This window comes from Lutjanus erythropterus, chromosome 6 (genome assembly GCF_056507025.1).
Source record: "Lutjanus erythropterus isolate fLutEry1 chromosome 6, fLutEry1.hap2, whole genome shotgun sequence".
Classification (NCBI taxonomy): Eukaryota; Metazoa; Chordata; class Actinopteri; order Lutjaniformes; family Lutjanidae; genus Lutjanus; species Lutjanus erythropterus.
The window spans coordinates 21,017,619-21,039,928 of NC_139322.1; the positions used below are offsets into that span (position 1 = coordinate 21,017,619).

Genomic DNA, 22,310 nt, shown 5'->3' on the forward strand with positions numbered 1-22,310 from the left:
CAGCGCTCCCGTGAACGTGCTGCTGCTGCGCCGTGCAGCCAAATGTTTTTGGAAACGTCGTCTGCGGTCTCTTCCTCCAATCAGCCCTTTCTGCGCACACCCCCCACGAGGAGGATTGTGTTTCTTTCGTTTTCATTTCCCGGAAGGATCGAATGTGAAAATAGTGCAGTTTTATTTCTTCGAAAGTTATATTTATTATTTCGTGTAAAATGGAGTTTGGGGAGGTTTGACCTTCAGTTTATTTGATTTACTGGACGAGTTGTTTGTTGGCTTACAAGGAAATCATCCTGATTTTTCGTACAGTCGAATAAATAAAGGACATTTCCATGGAGAGCATTTCCCCGTCGCCTTTGGTCAAGGTAAGATAAGGTCTTAGAGCAAACCTTATTACAATGTGTTGTCTTTAAAAAGCGAACATTGAGCCCAACTGCATTTGTTTTTTATTTGAGATTTAGAGTTTTCTATTTTAGGGCCAAACTACTACTTTTAAGCTACTGAAATTTTAAATGTTTTAAAATCATTCTGTATTGCTGTTTCCTTTACCGTCACTAAGTGGTGCGCGAGTGCGTGTATTTATGGGCACTTGTGTGTATTTTGTAGCAAGAAAACAGATCAAACAGTCCTCCATCCATAATGCATGGAAACCAAGTCACCATTCCTCCCAGTGTGCATCACTCCACACAGAACCAGCTTCCGCTGGCCAATCCTCCCACTCAGGAAGACCTCTGGCATCTACCTGGACGGCTGCGTGAGTCCACCTCTCCTGTGTTTACCTGAGAGAAACCACTGCATAAATTATATACAGCAAAACGTAGATATAGCAGCCACCACTAAAGCTTCTACTGTAGTTACTGACAAATGATTTCTGAGACCAATGAAATACTGATAGTGGGTAGTAAAAAAAAATGACATCAATATATCAGCCAATATTCTTTATCCAGAATGTATTGTACACATTATAGAATATATACGTTGACATTTTTTTTGCAGTGATCCCCCAAATGTTATAAACCAAGATATGTTACTGTTTAATGTAAAATATGGCCGGAATTTAAATTTAAAACCATCAAAAATTGAACTAACATTAACAACATAATATGAAGATGTAACTGTAATGACATCACAGACATCTATATATTGTTTTGTAGTCATATCTGCTGAAGTCAAAATTTGGACTAGACTAGTAATAGGTATTATCTGTCTAAAATACCACTTTATGCCTCAAGAGGCAATGGTCCAATCCCCTTGTAGTTTCAACAGGAAGCAAACTTGCCAACCTTAATACCTCAAAAGCAGGCAGGATTTTTTGTACTAAAAAGTTTGAGTTTCAGAAAGAAAAAAAAAAGGTGTGAAAATATGTCAGAAATCAGGGGAAAATACAGGAGAAAATACCCGAGAATACCCGAGAAAATCAAGAAGGTCAGCAAGTATGGCTGGAAGATGTCTGCAAATGGCAAGTTTGCTACCTTCACAAGCGTCTGAGCTTTTTTGTCTAGTAAATAAACAAAACTCACAAAATGTGGAATAAGAATTTTTTTTTTTTTTTTTTTACACCTTTTGAATAAAAGTTTTACTCTTTAAATAACTAAAATGAGCACCTTTCAGCAGAGAGTGAAGTGAGCAGCAGTTAGCAGTTACTCTCAGGATATGCTGCCCCCTATGTGTTTAGAGTTAACTTCAACAAGTGGCTATATTTTACATTTAACAATAATTTTTATTAAAAAATTATATCAGGACACTGAAAGAGTAAATTTTCACCAGAATATTTATTTATAAATAGCTATAAATAAAAAAAACACACACAAATAAAAAAAAAAATGCTGCCCATAAAGCTAAAAAATTAAAAACAATCTATATTATGTCCTGTAAATGATTTGTTCACCAGGTATAAACCCCTCTCTGTGGGATAAGGAGGATGTTGCCCACTGGCTCCACTGGGCTCAGAAGGAGTATTCGCTGCGTCGACCTGAAAAGGGACACTTTGAGATGAACGGTCGAGCCCTTTGCCTGCTCACTAAGGAGGACTTCAGACGCCGCTGTCCCAGCTCAGGTAGAAATAGAGTGAATATGCAGGAAGAGGGTCTCCAGACTAGTTTCGCGCCTGTGTTTTCATATGCACCGTCTGTTTTCTGCAGGTGATGTTTTGTATGAGATCTTGCAGTGTGTAAAACAGCAGAGGAGGAGTGTCATCAGTGAATCTCCAAATACGTCTCCCCCGCTGGCAACTGGGAACATCCAGAACCCAGTCAGCTGCCAGATACCCCCTCAGACTTCCAAAGAGCCCCAGCCTCCCACAGTCAATAACAATCAAGGTCAGTAAAGTCTACGACACTGGTCCCCAACCTGGGGGTCCTGAACCTTCCCAAGAGTCACCAAAGCTGTACTGGTTTCCTTCATTTAAAAAAACCTTTTAAAACAAAATAAACATATATATCTTAGAATTTAATTTATTTATGTGAATAAAACTAAATGAAATAGTTATTTTTAAAGTTCAGATTATTATTTAAACTCTCACAGGATAAGTATTAGGCCTAAGCCTATTAAGTATATATGATTGTCAAAAATTCAAACAATAACACTAAAGACAGAAAATTGTATAAAAAGTTCCTAAAAAATATCAAGAAAGCTCATCTGCTCAAAATTCATCCAAATCACTCGTTCTACACAAACTTCCTTACGTTATCGTGTTCACCACTTTGATTAGTTGTACAGTTTATCAGTTGTTCTTTACTGTTATTGTTTGTTATACAGTGAATATAATGTGGAATGTCTGCAAAATATGCCACAACTCCAGGGGTCATCAACTTTTCAACAATAGAAAAGGAGTCCCTTAGGAAAAACGGTTGGGAACAGCTGCTCCCAATCTACTCAAACAGTGCAGAGAACAGATCAACAGGACACTACAGATACAGGCATACAGCCAAACAAATATTCTAAAGCAAATATTATCAAAGTATCAAAATGATACGCATGAAAGATCAGGGTAACACACTATCTAGGTCAGATGGTACTGTACTGTTTAAACAGGACCACAGGGCACAGATGAGAACGCTCATACACTGTGCAGACACAGTGTCCACGCATGCTTGTCTGAATGCTTTAGTGTGGTGCTAAAACTTGTTTATCCTGGTTAGATTGTGAGCACAAACACTTCCTGATCCGCCACATGTACAAGTACAAACAGGAATTCATGCTGTCTTCTGCATTTGTTTCACTGTACTTGTGAGTACATCCATTGACTTCTTACTACCAAACAGTAAGCTTAACCCTGACCATGGTAATGACTACCCTCAGACCTTAATATAGTGAAATTAACTAAAATTTACATTTCACTGTTCTTGTGAGGATCAGGGGTTAAATAAATACATGTAAACTCCTGTGTTTAAAAATAAAAAAACACAGTAGAATGACTAATGGCCACTTTCAGTGTTAAATTGTTCTAAGCAGCATATTTATGTTGTTGTTGGTCCAGATCTTTAGAAGTATTACTAGGTTACATACTGTTTTTTAGTTTAAGAAAGTGCAATGCATCATATATAACGTCCTATATTTTGCATTTAAAAAGTTTATTTGCAGCTGCACTCCTTAGATAAATGTGAAGGACCAGAAAGCACAGTATTTTTGTATAAGGTTGTACTAACTGGAAGTCTTTAGTGCGAGTACCGTAAAACTGTGCATGATTACAGATTACAGTGCTTGAGTAAAATTACTGTGTTACCTTCCACTTTTGGTGCAGCCATTTTACCCTTCAGTAGAGGAATAGAAACACACATGCTCTTCGTTTGACCCGACCATAAAAAAGGTACTTTCCACTGCAAAGAGGTGGATGTGTGCCAACGGGTGTGCCGTGGTTGCCTGGCAACCAATTATCTTACAACTCCAGAGTCCAAATAAGTGACTTTGTTTTATATCTTGTATGCATGTAGTGAAATGCCCTTATTGTGGTGTAAATATCATTTGGACTTAATGTTGAGGCTGCTGTAAAATGACTTTTGCTTTCAGTTTAGCTCATTTTTCACAGTTCCTCATATCTCTCTCTGACAGTTTCCCTCGCTTTCACAACTGCAGTGTCGGCAGCTGTTGTAACTGCTGCTCCCAATGAGCCCATGTCACCTCTCAGAGATCACCCCACGATCTTTTATACGTACCCTGTCCTACTCACGCATACTAGTGGGTATAACTAACAATAATACCAGAAATACAGTGATATTATTTACTGCGATGTCTAATTTTCTGTCCCTCTCTCTCTGTTGCTGTCTGTATCTTTCCTTCTCTCTCTCTCTCATAGATGGATCAGCAGCTGTCTCCACATTGCCCCACGACCAAGGTCAGCGTCCTCCCCAAACAGCGAGCATTGTCCAAGAGCCGCTCAACCTCTCCAGCCGAGAGAGACCAAGAAGCCCTCTGCATAAAGCCAACGGCCGCATCCCAGGTAATCCTGCGCTGATTTATTAAAGTCCGTCTCCACTCAAAAAGCGTTTTTCTTCTTGTTCCTACAGTTGGATGTTTGGGCTTCACTGTACAGATGATGTATGTGTAGCGTTTGACACTATAAGGCTGTTTTCACATTCATCTTCTCTCTGTGGTCATTGAAAGTCTGATTTTAAGGGGTGGGGCTATGAGCATGATTTCTGACATCACAATTAGTTTGAAAGTCAGTTCTGGTCTAATTTACGACATATACAAGCGTGATGTAGAACGAGCACATACACTGAGAATAGACTTTACAGTGAATACATGTGCTTAAATATGCATATTCATGGCCTGTCATGTTTTCTTAGAAGGAGTAGATGTAATTTTTAAGGTTTTGAATGTGGAGTTTTTACTTTTTTGCAGGAAAAAAAACATCAGATATGCATTTTTGTTCCAAGCAGACTATTTGTATACATGTCTTAATACATGTCTGAAGGGGATATTTAATAGTTGTACTATAGAATTTATCTGTAAAATACATAAAAACAAAGGTGCACTGATACAGTGAGTTAAAAATTGGACATTTTTTTACCACTACGGCCTAGAAAAACTCATAAACACAACCCTTTTATAAAACTATCAGCTTCTCAAGTTCTTATATTTATTTTGATTTTGTTTCAGTCTGTCTTGCACTAGCATTGTTCTTTAGCCACGCTTTTACTTCAGCTGTCTTCTGTGTCACTTTGGTTTCGTCTGTGAGGCAGAACAAAGAGTAACACGAACCACAAAACCTGAAAACAACTTGAAGGGACTGTAAGAGTGACAGTCTTACATATATATACAGGCTTGGATATGAACAAGGCTTTGAGGTTGAGTTGCAGGACCACTAATATGGGGGAAACACCAGGTCAGTTGTCTCAGGCCCTAGGTCAAGGGAGGTCCCTGTTTTTTAAATAAATGATTTATTAAGTTTCAACAATATAAAATATCCAGTTTTAAACAGGAGAAAAGCAGAAGCACTATGCTCACTTTTTTTACCAAGTCTTGCCCCGCCTCAACTTCAAGTAGCACACAGAGCAGAACAAGACAAGACACACATCAAGAGAAGATACAATAAAATACAAAAAGGAGAAAGGGACATTTAAGAAAAAATGGAAAAAAAAGCTTGTAATTTTTTAAAATCTTTCTCATTTTTCTTGAAAATAATCTTTCATGCTATAAGGTCTCAAAAGTTTCGCACATTGGGGGACTTTAGGGATCACCCTGTCCTGAGCATGAACAAAGCAAACAGCAGGCCTTTTGAATTGTACTTGAAAATGCTAATAAACAGTCTGCTGCACACTGCAAACTTTATGGATGGTTAATAAAGCGTTGATTGATTGATGATTATTTTCTTGCTGTTTTAATCATGGCCAGAGTGCAGACTGCTGTGGGATTATGTGTATCAGCTGCTGTGTGATGACCGTTACCAAGAATACATCCGATGGGAAGACCAGGACAGCCTGGTGTTCAGAGTGGTCGACCCCAACGGACTGGCACGTCTCTGGGGAAACCACAAGGTGAGCGCCCACGTCTGTGTGGTTCATGAACACAGCTGGAGGACAACACAGGGAAAATGAGGGCGCCTTCATCATAAATGTTGTACCAGAGGCGATGATGATGATGTGCGATCTCTTTTTACAGAACCGAGACAATATGACGTATGAGAAAATGTCCCGCGCTTTGCGGCACTACTACAAGCTGAACATCATCAAAAAGGAGCGAGGACAGAAGCTCCTCTTCAGGTCTCAGTCCCTTTGTCTCTGTCATTCTCTTCCCATCTTCTCCCACCAGCAACACACACATTTATTGTTTTTGCCTCGTCTCTGCCTCCCCACAGATTTCTGAAACTTCCACAGGACGTCAGGAAACCACTGGCTGACCCTGCCGACTCCCCAGAACGCACTCCGCCTCAGGACGAGGACTTTCCAGACAGCAGTCCTGCACACGAGTTCAGCGAGGACCGTTTTGAGGTTTCTCCTGATCGTTCTTCTCCACAGCCTCCTCCATAGAAAAAAGCTTAGTATACATGTTAAATACATTAAATGTTAAAACATTAAATGTCCTTCATACAAGACAACAACACAAATCCACACAGAAGATTGCGTGTATTTATGTTGCAGTTTGATCTTCAGAAAATAAGTCATGCATGTACAGGTTTAACATAATGAACTGTTTTTGTCAGAAATTCTTGCATTATAAGATTGCTTTTCATTTTGCTGTGAATCAATGTTTGTATCAATGTGATCAGAATGAACACTAATATAAAGGGACGAGGAAAACTGTGAAAGAAATCACATCAATATTCAAGACGCCAAATAATCAGTAGAACTTAAATTCCCCAGGCTTGCTCATCAGAATTACAACAACAGGAAATGCACCTGCTGCAGGTAAATGGTGGAAATAACTGTGAAATTGTTCCAAATTGTTTTGTGATTGTTCATGGTCACACAGAATGTTTATGTTGCAGGTTAAATGCCAGTTTGTACATGTTGCACAGTTTTCTTTGTTTTTTTTTTGTTTTGTTTTTTTTATTTTCCTTTGTTAAAGGACCAGTGTGTAGGATTTAGTGACATGTAGTGGTGAGCTTGCAGATTGCAAACACCTTGTCATACTTTCCCCATCCAAGTGTGTAGAAGAGCCTACAGGGGCCTATAGTAGAAACATGATGGCTGTGCAACATAGTGGCCTTCATGGAAGATGACCCCTGCACTCTGTAGATAAAAATGGTTCAGTCTATGTTGAAGAAAACACAACAGTTGTTATTTTCAGGTGATTATAAACTAATGAAAAAATATCTTATGAATATTATATTCCATTTCTGCCATGTTCTGCCAGTAAATCCCTGTAAATCTTACACACTGGACCTTTAAGTTTCAAATTTGGTGTATCCCAAAGATTGTCAATATTTCCCTGCTTTGTAAAATAAATATTTTGTATGGTACCAACAAATCTGTTAATTTGAATACTCAAATGGTGATTTAGACGTTTCACTACACTGTTATTTTATTACAGATGCTTAATGATTAGATTAGAACGCCCTTGGTAAATTATATAGTCATAACAATTGATCATTCATGCCGTATTAATGGAATGTGCACATTGTTTAAAACAAAGACAATAAACAAAACAGTACAGTGAGAACCACAGTCCCCTCACTGACATCACTTACAGCATTAGCAAGCTTATAAAACACAGGCAACATGAGGAAAACACACACACACACACACACACACACACACTCTCACAGTTCTCCTTGTCTGACCACTGAGTGAAAGCTGGCATCTGTACCTGCAGGGGGCGCCGTTGTAACATGGTAACATGTTTGACCACGGAAAGAAAGCATCTACCTCTTCTACCCCACCTACTTATAAACAAAAGGCTCATTCAAAAAACAAACCAAAATGATAGATCATTACAGGAAGTCAGTCACATAAGCATTGCAATGTAAAAACAACAAAACAATTTCTAATAATTATTCTAATTGTACTAACAGAAATATAGGCAGTACGGGTTGTTTAGGATGATATGGAAGGGAGCTCAAAAACATTTTGGTTAATTGAAGCTTGGAAGAATTAAACTAATAAGTACTCGTACTGGTGTCATTTAAAATAATATTTTTCCTTCAACAGATATGTCCTTTATTATATGTGTATTATATGACACAAGTGACTGTTTTCATGGAAAGCGCTGTGTTGTATTAATATAGACAATATACATTTTTGTTTCAGTAAGATAGATAAGATATTAAAAATGTGACATAAAAGATTTAGACACAAAAGTCCAAGATTTTCCAAAATATGTTAAAACTAAAACAATTAAAATGAATAACATTCAAAATTCAAAAATGTATTTGTCACATAATTAAATTTCCAATGTAACAAATAACTACCTTAATAAGTTACTTAAAAATACGGCACTTTTGTCCTTTTGAAAACTGACCTGTCCTATGACCCATCCGTTTTTGCTCTGTGCTTCAGTAACAGTTGAGCAAGCTTGGTACACAACAGAACCTCGGCCAACTTTCTTTTTTCCTGTTTCCTGTACTTTATGTATGCTATGTGTTAGGTTTGTCTCAGAAAACCAAACTTTGAATATAATTAAAGGCAGTTTACTGAGGGATGTATAAAAGTGACATATAGAGACACATATTGTGTTAGCTAATCTCAGCAAAATGCTAATGCAAAACTAGCTAACTGATGTAAATTATCTAGCATTTACCAATATTAGCTATTAAATGTCACTAGCTAGTTAGCTAACATTTTGCTAACATTATCTATTGAATGTAACTAGCTGTTAACAATTGGTGTAGATTAGATAATTAGTTTTGCTAATATTGACTAACTTAAGATGTTAAGATGTCCCCAGCAACATCTTTTGACCATTTTCAAAATTTGGTTTTCTTTACGACATAGTCAGTTGTTACTGGGACCACTACTAGCATCTAATAATACAAACCTGTTTTGTAAAATGATAAATGATCCTTGTAACCTTGAAAAAAAATGTTTTTTCAGTGGTTTGTCTGTGCACTTGTTCTGTTTTGGTTTTGTTATGTACTTTTATGGATTTATACTCTTAATTCATAGTCATCTAGTTAAGGATTAGAAGGTTAGAAAACTGTAGCTTGTTGTTTTTTTCGAAGTATTAGGAAGGCAGGCCAAGAAAAGCAAACAAAATCACATCCACTTTTGAGACTAGATATAGACAAACATTGAGAGTGTTGTCTAGTCTATCACATGGCCATGGCCAATATGGTATGTCTAATTGAGACAGTTTAAAAACACTGATTGTGAAACGGATGCCCAGTTTTCACTGGATTTCTCGTCTCAGCCTGTTTTGACTTCTACTTTTAAAAGACAGAAAGGACTTTTTGCTACATTACTTTCGTCATCTGTAAATTGAAATCATTCAAAGCCTTTAGAAAATGGCTCCGGGAGTTTCCAGTTGTCATTATCGTGAAGTTCCTCCTTCCATCTCCTTCTCCGGATCTGGATTCCTGGCCACCTACCAGCTTGGGGTTGCCCAGTGCTTCCTACAATATGCACCCTGGATGCTCCACACGGCACCTTGTGTCCTAGGTGCATCTGCTGGGTCTCTGGTAGCAGCTGCTGTCGTCTGTGAAATGAGCCTGAGTGAGTGACTTTATCTTTTTTTTTTCTGCAACTTCTGTTGCATGTACAGTAATCACTGTTTCTGACTCAAACTCCTCTGTTTCACAGTCACTATCAAGGACGAGATGCTACATTTTGCCAAACAGATGAAGGCTTTTACGCTTGGACCATTAAACCCCTCAATCAATGTTTTCCGCTGGTTAGAGTTAATTTTACACAAATATCTCCCCTCCAATGCACACCAACTCGCCAATGGACGTCTTGCTGTGGCCATGACCCGTCTGACAGATAGCAAGCTCATCATGATGTCTGATTTCCAGTCCAGAGAGGACGTGGTGCAGGTCAATCACACATTCAAATCCTAATCATTTTTAAGAAACCTGAGCAGATAAAAAACAAAAAGTGGACAAATAAGAACAGGCATAGTTTTTACACATACTTTGTTAATAATTATTATGGTCTTTATTATCATCTTTATTTCCGTGTTGTCCACAGGCTTTGCTGTGTAGCTGCTTTGTGCCTATGTACTGCGGTATGCTGCCTCCATCCTTCAAAGGAGTGGTGAGTGTTTATTAAATAAGATAAGAAAAGATAACATATATTTTATTGATCCCACACTAAAGAAATTTACTTGTTAAAGCAGCTGAAGGATCAAAAGTACGGGTAGAAAAAGAGTAAGTGCTTAAATTACAACACTAAACTAGAATAAACTATAAAGTAAAAAATGATATATTACCATTCTTAAGAATTTGAAAATTATGTCCCACCCAAAGAAAACACTGCATTTTTGAGTGAAAATGTATTTAGAATTATTTAGGATTTAAGATTTATATATATGAAATGTATGTAATTTATGAAATGTTTTGGTCTTTATTTTTTTTTTAATTGCCAGAAAACTTTTTCTGTGCCAGAAAACACCCTCGTCCCAGACAAGAACCCCCAACTTCAAACAATTTAAAAATGTGTTAAAAGCCTTTAAAGTTGTGTCCCAGATTTCCATGAACGCCATCATCTATAAGTGATGTGCAAAATTTTTGATTGTGAATAAAAACAATTGCATATAGAATAATGAAGTTAATCAAATGCTCAAGAGCACTATCAAAAGGAACAGGAAACATCAATGTCTGTCAACTTAGCAATAAAAGAGTTAGCAGTTTGAAGGGTATTTCCTTAACTTTGTTTGAGATATAATACCTCTAGGGTAAAAGCCAAGCCCTTCTCCAGAATTTGAGACCTCCAAAAAAACTTGCAGGTTGTGTCATATTGGTTTCACCATAACATGAGTGGTTGGTTCATAGGACAGCATATTACCAAATTCATCAAAAAGATTTCACAGTTATTCCATAGAAAAGATTTATGAGGTAAGACATGGATAACAAAAGACAGCTTCCAAACTAGAGGGGCTTGCTGATCAAATTTTGACAACTTGAGAGACAATCTACCCTGCAAAACAAAAGAAAGACCTCCAATTTTGTTGAAAGTATGGGTTGGGATGACATACCAAACTAAATCATGATTTTTTTCTGAATCAGTTAATCTTAAAGGTATTGACAATATTTATTATTACGCTGTAAATGGATAATTGCAGAGATCACAGAGGTTTGGTGTCACATGAAACAAGCAGGAAAATCCACAGGATGGTTTCTTAGCATGAATAGATATTATCGCACAGAATGATTGTACAGTAGCATACATAAGGATGTGTCTCATCTCGTCTTACAGCATTATGTGGATGGAGGTTTCAGCAGCATGCAGCCAGTACTGCCTCTGTCCTGCAGCAGCATTTTGACTGTGTCTCCATTCTCTGGAGAGATGGACATCTGTCCTGCCGACAGACCTGCCATGTGGGACATGGTAGTGAGTGGAACCACCCTGAAGGGCAACGTAGCCAACAGCTTCAGGATCCTCAATGCTCTCTACCCCTTGGCTTTAGAGGTCAGACCCCTGTTGCATCTCACTGGATGCTAAACCCTCCATGTGCTGACTTTTGCTCTTAGTCTATTATATACAGTATAGTATGTATACAGTATAGTATATAGTACCTCATGAACTCTTGGGAATGTACAATAATTAATGTGAGAACAATGCATTAATTAATGCTGCAACTAAGTTATTTCAGTCATTATGATTTCAGAGTTATTAATGATGTTCATGTCTTCTTGAATAAAACCTGACCAGTCAGAGCACTGTTCATGTATTCTGTTGAATTTAAAGTATAAATAATGATTACCAAAGTATTACTTCTTCATGACTTCAACATGTTAGTGGCCCTTAGGTCTTATATATTGTATATTCATCAGTTTAGTTAGGTAAATAAAATGCTACCAATTAAACCTGTGTTTGACAACAATCTGCACTATTCAGAAAATCAGTTGTTTTCTTTTAAGGATGATCTCATACTTTTTATGTTACATAATATAAGACTGCAATGACCCATAACATATCTGTGTCAGCCTAAATGTTTAAGTGATTCATTTTCTTCAAATAATAATAATAGGGTTTAGGATGCAGGACCCTTTACTGTGCTCAATAAAGCAGTGTGAATTACGGGACTCTTTTGAGGATCATTTTGTGTGTTGTTCTTCCTCTCTTTAGACTCTGGAACAAGCCTTCGACAGCGGCTACAAAGATGCTATTCATTTCCTTCTGAGTAATGGTGGGTCAGCTGTGTTTACACGGAAAAAAATAGAATTAAATGGAATTGAAGACAGTATTTTTTTTTCTTGACCTCCGTCCTCTATTTCCCTTTCATGTCTTTCTCTCTCTTGTGTGCAGATCTTGCTCCATATGTGATGATGAACAAGGTATCCCAAGAGCCACCTGACGGCAGCCACAGTAAAACACTGACGCATATGGAGACTGTAGAGGAAAAGGAGGAGATGAAGGTGGAAGAGGAGGAGATGAAGGTGGAAGAGGAGGCTGCTGCACTTACATCTTTTACAGACAACAGATGCATGCAGACAGGCAGCTCTGCTGAGCGTGGATCAACTGGATCAACTGGAAATCGACCAATCAAACAATCTCCTCCCCATTTTGACATGGTAAAGAATGGTATGGCTGGCACACACACACACACACACACACACACACACACACACAAACTAAGCAGACAGCATTCAGCAACCTGCCCTGATTTCTTGTGCAGATATATAGAAAATTTTAAGAAAAATAAAATTACATTACCTTGTTGTGAGCAGTTTCATGTAGGAACTACTTTCTTTCTGCAGTAGAATCTACTAGAACTGCTTTCTTTTCTACTAGACTGAAAGCACCACAAGCCGAGTGACATTTAGTTCCATTATATTGGAAGGCAGACATCTAAACAGCTGATGACTCCAAAACTCTGAAACTCACACCAAAACACAAACAAAATGGATAAATAGCACTACAGACCAGGGGGAAAATATGTATGTTCAATCTTGGGGTGAACTGTCCCTTAAACTTACAATCTGTCTGCAGTTTGTCACGTTATGTATGTGAATGAAAATTAAGCAATCCACATAAGTATTAATTAAATTTAGTACAACAGCTTTACTGTAACTCCAATTTACATTTACATTACGTCTTAGTCCCTTGTTAATACAATCAAATTTGAGGCTGTGTGACCTTCAGATTGTTACAAAGAGTCCTTCTAAAAAATTGCTTTCATTTCAGTTCTGCTGGGCAACGGGGTGACCTATCTAAGTGTGTTTGAACTCCCTGCGAGAATCTTATCCCACCTGCTCCTACCTCTCATGCTGTCGTTTTATACTGTACTCCAGAGTAGGCACAGGTAACAGTCACACTGAGCACACAGTACATAACACAGACAAAAATGTAATAACCACCGAGGACACCAGGGTTGCTCAGAAACATTGATGCTTACTTGTGTTTGTAAGAGGAACAGTTTTGGGAAATGGATATAGTAGATGAGATTTATACCACTCCTATATGTGTCTGGTAGATATAAGGCTACAGCCAGCAACCAATTAGCTGAACTTAGCATAAATTCTGGAACCAGGCCAACTATATTGTCCTGTAAAACTGAAATCAGCCCGTTTCATATAACCCCAATTTACAAAACATTGGGGTGTTGTGTAAAATGCAAATAAAAATGGAATGCAGTGATTTGAAAATCTTTTTCAGCCTCTGTTCAGTTGAATGCAGTACAAATACGAGATATGTAATGTTCAAACTTATAACTTTTATTGTTCTTTGTGATTATACACTCATTCTGAATATTATGCCTGCAACATGTTTTTAAAAAGCTGCGACAGAGGCAACAACAAGGAAAGCTGTGGAATGCTCAAACAGAGTTTGCGGTGACAGGAGAAAGTGTCATGACATTGTATGAAAGGGGCATCCTCAAAAGGTTCAGTCATCCACAAGGAAGAATGGGGCGAGGATCACCATTTTAAGTAAACCTGTGCAGGCAAATAGTCCAACAGTTTAAGAACAGTGTTTCTCAACACACAATTTCAAAGAATTTAGAGAGTTTACCATCTACAATCCATAATATCATTAAAAGATTCTGGAGAAATCTCTGCAGGTAAGGGGCAAGGCCGAAAACCTATGAATGCCTGTGACCTTTGACCCCTCAGACAGCAATGCATTAAGAACTAACATGACTGTATGAAGGATAGTTTTAAATGATCTGCAAATCACTGCATTATGCTTTCACTGATGTTTTAATGATGTGTCCTTTTTTTTTTGGAATTGTAGTTGTACTTCGCTTTTTGTACTGGTTAGACAAACAAGATATAATATGTTAATTAGGGAGATTTAAAGGTGTTGGAAGGTTGATTTTCTTATGTTTAAACACAGCCAGGCTAGCTGCTTCCTTTCTGTTTCCAGTATTTAAACTAAGCTAAGCTTATCAGCTATTGGCTGTGATTCATGGCATTGCTGCTCAGTCTTGCCTCCAATTTTGCCCAGTACCACTCCCAGTATTGCAGCAGGGGGGCAGAAGAAAGACTATTGCACATATTCAGTGTGCGTATCATGGAAGGAAACCTGCTGAAGCTGAAAGTTTTTAATGTATGTGTTGGCTGAGTGAGCAATAGACTGCTGCAGGAATGAGCCCTAAAACCTGGAAATTAGTTAGAATATTAGCACTTCAGGTTCCTGAAGTCATCACTTCAAACACTAGTGACCATGGTGTAGTTCCTTTATATCCTAATGCTAGCTTTTTTACTTCTGGTGACTGCATTTACCCTTTAAAAATGATCAAAAATGGTGTTCAAATGTCACAGTTATCTTGCTGAAGAAAATGTTAACCTTACATTCATGGCCTGCAGCCAGCAGCCGATTAGCTAAACTTAACAAAAAACTGGAAACAGGCATAAACTGCCCCAAAACTGGTACCTGTCATTTTTAGACTTTTATACTACTCGTTTTTCTACAGGTTAGACAAACGAGATTCAAAGGTGTTGGAAGGTTGATTTTGTTACATTGAACCAGAGCCAGGCTAGCTGTTTCCCTCTGTTTCCTGTGTTTATGCTGGACTAAGCTAACTAGCTGCTGGTTGGAACTCCATATTTGGTGTAGTAACCCTACTCCTAACCCTAACAGAATAGAACACTGTTAAGAAATCATATTTTTTTTTATTTTAAAGATGATATGCTAAATAATATGATGTTACATGCAAATAATAATGAAGTCTAGATGGGTTTTTGCTTTACTAAATTCCTGTTGACGAATCAATGTGAATTAAGGGCACTTCCATCCCACAATAACACTGTTAAAATAATGATTTTGTTATGAGACACAAACAAAAAACCCTCACAAAATCTCAATTTAGCAAGTAGAAATGCACTGTAATTTGGCACACAGTATTTCAACGAGTTTTTCTTTCTCTCTCTGCTAGCCTGCAGGTGTTGTTCAAAGGGGTGCCTGAGACGGTTTTCTGGGCTTTGCATGGCTTGAGACACTTTATAGTGTTCTTTTTCAACATATTTGTCTCCAGCCTCAAGAAGAACGTAATGGACCGGTAAGACTGTGTTCTTAATTGATCAGGTACTCTGGGCATTGTGTTTGATGCTTTTAGATTTACTGTTTGCTTATTTGACTACTATTTTAAAAAAAAAATTCTTGCATATTGTATGCTATGTTCTTTGTAACATCTCATGTTTGAACTAACCTGACTTGATTGGATTCAACTCATCTGGACGCATCTCTTTGCTTTAGGATTGGGCCCGTCATGTTGCTGTGGCGGTGGGTGAAAATTCAAGCACAGTATGAGGCTCCACGAGGGCAGAACCAGAGAAAGTTTCCCACTTCTGCCCATTCAAAAGAGGTCAGGCCTCAGAGTCGACACAGACGGTTCATCACCCCGTCAAGCTCTAACCCGAAACCAAACTTACAGTAAATGCAGACAGGGTCACTGACTTTAATAGGTCACGAAGTATAATTTTAAATACTGTATTATTTGTGCAATGAAGACTTCAGGGTTGAGTCTTGCTTTATGTAAGCTGGTTATAAATGCTTCTATTATTTTTAAAACTTTTCAATGTATCGCTGTGTCTGTGGAGTGCAAGGCCTAGTCACAGTTGTGGTAATAACTGGTCCTTTTGTGGTTACATAGTTAAAATGTATGAAGTTTACCAGATAGCACACAACAGAAAAGTTCCATGAGAATAACCAGAATTTACCCTGAAGATGGGATAGGGTGAAAACTCATGATCTGATCAAATCAATATCAAAACAGAATTAACACTGCAGCCTGGGTCCAGACCGTCGAATCCACCCACTCCACCTTGGCTGTTTGTTTTGGAAATGAGGTATAAAGAGTTAACAATCCAGTCTGATATCAGGCTATTAACATTGCTTGATTTCTGAAATAATAACGTTGTCTACTGTTTTCCGGGATTTCTGTTGTGGATGTCACCTGACTTATATGAAAAATAATTCTAGTTATTAAAAGTTTTCACTGGAACTTCGTCAACAAAAATACTTCTGTGTGAGTCAAATTGAGAGTAGCTCCAGGGCGCTTATCCAGAGTGTTCCTAATTTAATTTTCACATGAGAGGTGACAACGAGTCCTGTGACCTGCTATTTGAACACTGCACTCTTTTACTCCTCTCCCACTTGAGTGTAAGCATTCACTGCGTCACAACTACTATGCACTGATTTCATGCTTCAGTGGTCTGCAGCATGCTCTCATTTCCTTTTCACAAGTGGCTGCAGGAAATTCAAGGAGTTATGACAAATCAAGCCAACGTTAGAGGTTTCCATGTCCTTTGACACATTTCCTTTAACTACTGCAAGATATTGTAACCAAGATTTAAGAGCTGTTGGAATCTTGTTCCTCTGTAGACTGCAAATGAATAAATGCTCCTCTTATTTGTTTTGTATGATGTTTTTTTTTTATTTTGTGTAAGCTATGTATTGCTGTTAGCTGATATGTTCCAGCCCATGCTCACTGCCACTGCTTCAATTTGAGAAACCTCTAGTGATTAAGGCCATCACTGAACTGAGTCTTTTAACAACAGTTACATACATTTAAGATACAAACTTGCGCCCTTTCCTTAAAGAACCCCTTATCTATTATTGACCAAGTGATATATTTTATGGATATTTCATATTATATCCAGTGTATAATAATAACGGAACAACTGATAAACTGCACAATTACCTCAAATAGTGAACACAATCACAGCAAGAAGTTTGTGTAAAAAAAGCAATTAGGATACATTTTGAGTAGACTTTTCCCTGTGAATGTTGCATCAGGGATGAGTTTAACCAACATTCATACATAATGAGAGTTTTCTTCACAGAAGTTAATGAAATGCTGAGATATAGGCCTACTGTATATTTTAAATATAGTTTTCTTACACCCCTCAATCAAGAAGGGACTGTGACCCCCTGAGAAGCTTTGGTGACCCATAGTGAAGGTTGGGACCCCTAAGATGGGAAACAGTGCTCTGGGTTCTTAAGAGTTTTTGAGGCCATGGGACCCTTAGCTGATAGAAAGCCGGAGAAGGGACCCTCCTTTATGCATTCTGGTGTCTTACTTGGTTTGCACTTACTTGTAGCTGATTGGTCAGCAGGAGTATAGTATGGCTAATGTTAAGTGTGTTATAGTCTGACTCACTGAATATACTGTGGGTATAAACTTGCCATTGGCTGCCTATTTTGGGTAGCCTCTGCTAATGACGTGCATGACTTATTCCTGTAAGCTCCTCAGTGGAGCATAAGGCCATAACGACACTATGCCAATGGACTTGGTTTTGAGCAGCTGGACCCACATCAGTCCTGTTGTCTTTGCTTCGCTCTTGACTGTTCTTCTCCAGTCCTGTTTGAGCTCCCCACTCTTCTATTCCCATGTGGATCCCAATCCAATGCTTGCCTTGTGACATTCTCCACTTTTTGTATAGTGTGTGCAATCCACACCCATATTCTCTTCTTCACATATTAGCTGATGTGTTTTTGGTTGGTTCACAGGTTAGTGCTGCAGAGATCTTCTAGGGCCTTGCTCTCATTCCTATCTCTAATTATTTCACACTGTGACTTCTTAATGATGTTGCCTGTCTGGATACCTTAAATGTCATTTCATAAACACCCACAAGATGGAGCATTGAACAAAGAAGGAGCCCCATGCAGTGGGGCTGACTGGGAGTTTAACATGCTGTGATATCAAAAAGTCCACCAGATCTCTCAGCCAACCCATGCAGACCTGGAAAATACACATCAATCAAACATGAAAACAATATTTCACTTTCAAATGTTAGTATGGAAGAAGCCATTCAGATTTAAGTTTCAATCAAAACTCTTTGGATTCATTTTTTTTTACTGTTACCAGCTTTGTACTCTGTCCCTGCTGTATCCACATACTGCAGCCTTTTTCCATGTTAATAAACCATGTGAAAAACTGAAATACAATTGCTGAAAAATTAAGCTAGAGTGAACGTAGATGCATTCTGGATCTGTTCTATAGGCTGTCTGCAAGGAAATAGTTTTTCTTTTGACCACAACTCCACAACATTCACAAGTATTCTGGGGCATGTTCATGCCTTTATCACAAACAAAGAGTACTATGCAAGACTACTACAGTACACCCTTTATCAGCTAATCCACCTTTTACACGCCTGCCTGAAGGGTAACGTGTTGTCAGAGAGCTGGGACGGCCCATTTGATCTCTGTGCTCCATGCCCTTTTCATACAGATGGCCCGTTACCTGCGGAGAGATCCTCTTATATAATGAGTGTGGATGGATCATACGGATAACACACACATCTGCTGCTGTCCTACACCAGTCACTGATCCAGCCAGTCAGCCAGCAACCAGCTGGCTTTGTAAAGTCAGAGGAGACACAGTGTGGTGTCTGTACAACGGAAACATGGAGGGATTCATGCATCCAGCATAAGCAGAAAAAAAAGCAGATTCTGATTAAAAAGCATAAGAAAGTGTCATCTCCACTCCTCTCCTGCCCTCTATCAAAGGCCATTAAAGTTTGATTTGGGTGAAATAACTGTCATGGCTAAAATTAGAGCACAAGCTGCTCCCTGTCTCTTTGGTGATGATACCTCTCAAAGTACATGACCTTTTTGCTAATCCGCCTGGCAACAGGCTGAACAGAGCGCTTTTAGGTGATGTGACCGCACGTTGACATTTGTTTGTGGATGTTTGTCATCATTTTTGATTCTCACAAAAAAAAAGGTGTGCGTTGTCCTGTGTGAAAAAGAGAGAGCAGAGGAGAGACAGATAGGGGAGTTGGCCGATTTTATACTGATACTGAGTGTTACTGCCTCACTGCTCATGATTAGTAGAAATGGATCGCCATGGAGAAAAGAGGATGACCTTTGAGATGACGAAGTAGGGTTGTCACCTTTTGCAAGACTATCATATAACATGCATTGACGAATAGACAAACAAGGAAAAGCAAAACATAAACAGGCTTGGAAAATGCTTTCTCACAGAGATTTCATAATGTGGTTTCTTTTCCTTTTTATTTTAAGTGCTGTCAGATGCTTAATGGCGTAAGATGTTGGGGAAAGAAAGAAGTCAGATGAGGACAAAGTGAGAGGAGGACTGTTTATGTCTGATTGGGTACTGGTTCAACCTGAGGGAGAGACATTAAAAAGATCAGGAGAGGGACTCAGAAACGTTAGAAAAAGGGATAACAGCAAGTACAATGATCATATAGTCTCATAGAGCGGGCCGTCCAATAATCTCTGGGTTGGTTGTTTGATCCCACGCTCTATCTGTCTGCATGTCAAAGTACCCAACACCTGTTGCTCCTGATGGTTAGGTCAGTGCCTGCTGTGGGAATGGGTGGCAAATGAAGCACATTTAATAAAATCACTATGTGAATGCAGTTCAAAGCCTGAATAAATGAGTAGAAATTGTAATGAATGCAGACGCTTTCAGGACAAGCTATGGCCTTCACAGTCATCAGGTCTAAACCCGATGAAGCACCTGTGGGGAAGTTTGAAACGTATTATCCACCACCATCATCAAAATAGAAAATGAGGAATATGTTTTGGAAGAACTGAGCTCCTGAGATTATGAATCTATGCTAAGGAGCAGAGAGGCTGACATGAAGGCTCTCGGTAGAACAAAACCTTGCAATTTAAGTTTTTCCTGTCCTTTTGTTTGTCATACACCTGTATCTCAAAATTAGGGATGTCCAGATCAGTTGGTTGCAGATTGTTATTGGCCAATATTCAGTAAAAAGTATGTGATCCATTTAATATCGTTGCCTTGCAAATCATCGATTTAAAAACTCTCACAACTTGTGCAGTAAATCCAAGTTTCGTTTATCTAGTCATATGCTCACTTAAAACAAACCTTGCTAATGACATCATCACTGGGGAAAGCCCTGCTGGGGTTAAACATCCTTGTTCATGCAGCTGCATGAGAGCAACAACTGCATGCATACGTGTGTGGTGTAGTCCCACCTCCTATCTCGTTCATTGGCCAGGAGCTGTATGTCACACAGCATTTATACCCTAGGTTACACTGCCACCTGTGAAGAAAACAAAAACAAAAAACAAATATATGTCTCACAGACAATCACCAATTGGGATTGGCAGCAGAAAAAAGTGATCGGGGCATCCTTACTGAAAATACTGAATTTCTGTGCCCATTTGTTTTAAGCTGGTTTGAAGTCAGTTTTGCCAACTGCTGTCTGAAAAATATATCTATGTGTCTTCATATACATTTCCGTTTTAGTAAGATCTTTCTGCATCTACACAAGCACGGGCGTCTGTGTGTATGATCACTGATTTACACTTGAGAGGGTTTAAGATATTAGAGATATGTTCTGTGCTTCATACTGTATATCCCTTACTTATGGTATTAGCTCAGTTTGTGCATTACTGTATCTGTAAGTGTATCAGTGTGTCTCTGCGTGTGTGTGTGTGTGTGTGTGTGTGTGTGTGTGTGTGTGTGTGTGTGTGTGTGTAGTATGGCTGTCAGTCAGAGAGAGTTGATCTGATATGTTTTCTCCACCAGAAGCCTTTCAGAATCCCATAAAATCTCATTTCACACATAAACGCACAGATAGGACACATGCACATGTGTTTTAGAATTTGCTGCAATTATCTTACAGTATATCTGTAAGATTCTTTAAAAAACATTGTCAATGCATAAATGTAATTGGAAGTTAATTTCTCTAAATTTAACTTCTTCGCCTGACTGGTACAGACTGAAATCAATAAATGAATGAATTACCATGAAATTGGACATTCATGTCACTCAGGGCCTGAATCCAACGACTTTAGTGTTGCCTTAAGCATTCCTGTAGGACAGAGGTGGGAAGTTGTACTTAAGTAGAGTTTTCAGGTATCTGTGCATTACTTGAGTATTTATTTTTTTTGGCAACTTTTACTCCCTACATTTTAACACAAATATCTGTACTTTCATTATTGCATGCTGCCTTTCCAACATAAAGACTGATTTCAACCTAAATGGATGGGATACTAATGCACAGCAGACGAAACCAGAGGTAGCAGAAATACACACATTCCTTACTGAAGTAGAAGTACAGATACTTCTGTAAAAAAAAAAATTGGTAAAAGAAGAAGTACTGATTAAATTTCTTTACTTGAGTAAAGGTAAAAACTACAGGCTCCAAAATGTACTCAGAGTATAAAAGTGACAAATAACCCTCTGAAGGACATTTCTACTAGCTGTTTCTAGCTGTTTCTACTACCTGAACCTCACCTTTTCTCTGTGGTCAAGTCTCCCTCTCTGTCTGTTTTCATCTTGTTACATCTTTTGCATCTGTTTCATTTTGTTATGTCTGTTGTGCTCGATATGCACGGATGGATACACCAAGAAATCATCATGCGTTATTGTCCCATTCATGTAGGCTGAAATCGATCTTGACATTAGGAAGGTGACAATAAAATAAACAAATAAATAAATAAAAATAAATAAAATAAAATAAAATAATATAATATAGTAATTCCAGGCGAGTAAAAGTAAAAAGTTATTAGAAAAATAAATACTCAACTGAAAACTCGAGTTAAGTGCAGTAACAAAGTATTTGTACTTAATTACTTTCCACCTCAGGACGTAATATGATGAAAATGATGGAAAAGACATAAGACTGAAACGTGGGCAGAGGTTGATGTTCAGTTATCTTTGCACAGAAACAGCTGTAGAAATGTCCTTCAGAGGGGTACTTTTTACTTTTATAACCTGAAAACATTTCAGAGCCTGTGCTTTTTACTTTTTCTTGAGTAAAGACGATGAATCTGTCCTTTTACCACTTATTTAGATGTCTGTACTTCTCCTTGAGTAGAGTGTACTCTGCTGTAGCGC

At 38.3% G+C, this 22,310-nt stretch overlaps 2 protein-coding genes across 3 annotated transcripts; both read left to right on the top strand.

Annotated features, from left to right (window-relative positions):
• Positions 1-120: 120 nt before the first annotated feature.
• etv7 (ETS variant transcription factor 7) lies at positions 121-7,393 on the top strand. 2 transcript variants are annotated; one of them, XM_084721135.1, is made up of 9 exons: positions 312-359; positions 601-748; positions 1,886-2,050; positions 2,136-2,312; positions 4,045-4,170; positions 4,289-4,432; positions 5,830-5,972; positions 6,097-6,197; positions 6,293-7,393. In XM_084721135.1, the coding sequence occupies exons 1-9, from the start codon at positions 327-329 to the stop codon at positions 6,462-6,464; spliced, it is 1,209 nt and encodes a 402-aa protein (XP_084577261.1). In that variant the 5' UTR covers positions 312-326; the 3' UTR covers positions 6,465-7,393. The 2 variants fall into 2 exon arrangements, with proteins under 2 accessions (XP_084577260.1, XP_084577261.1); XM_084721134.1 differs by lacking the exon at positions 4,045-4,170 and having other exon boundaries at positions 121-359.
• Positions 7,394-9,010: 1,617 nt separating this feature from the next.
• On the top strand, positions 9,011-15,942 carry pnpla1 (patatin-like phospholipase domain containing 1). The gene is made up of 9 exons (XM_084720005.1): positions 9,011-9,584; positions 9,672-9,904; positions 10,059-10,124; positions 11,286-11,498; positions 12,159-12,219; positions 12,339-12,614; positions 13,218-13,335; positions 15,409-15,531; positions 15,729-15,942. The coding sequence occupies exons 1-9, from the start codon at positions 9,377-9,379 to the stop codon at positions 15,907-15,909; spliced, it is 1,479 nt and encodes a 492-aa protein (XP_084576131.1). The 5' UTR covers positions 9,011-9,376; the 3' UTR covers positions 15,910-15,942.
• Positions 15,943-22,310: the final 6,368 nt, after the last annotated feature.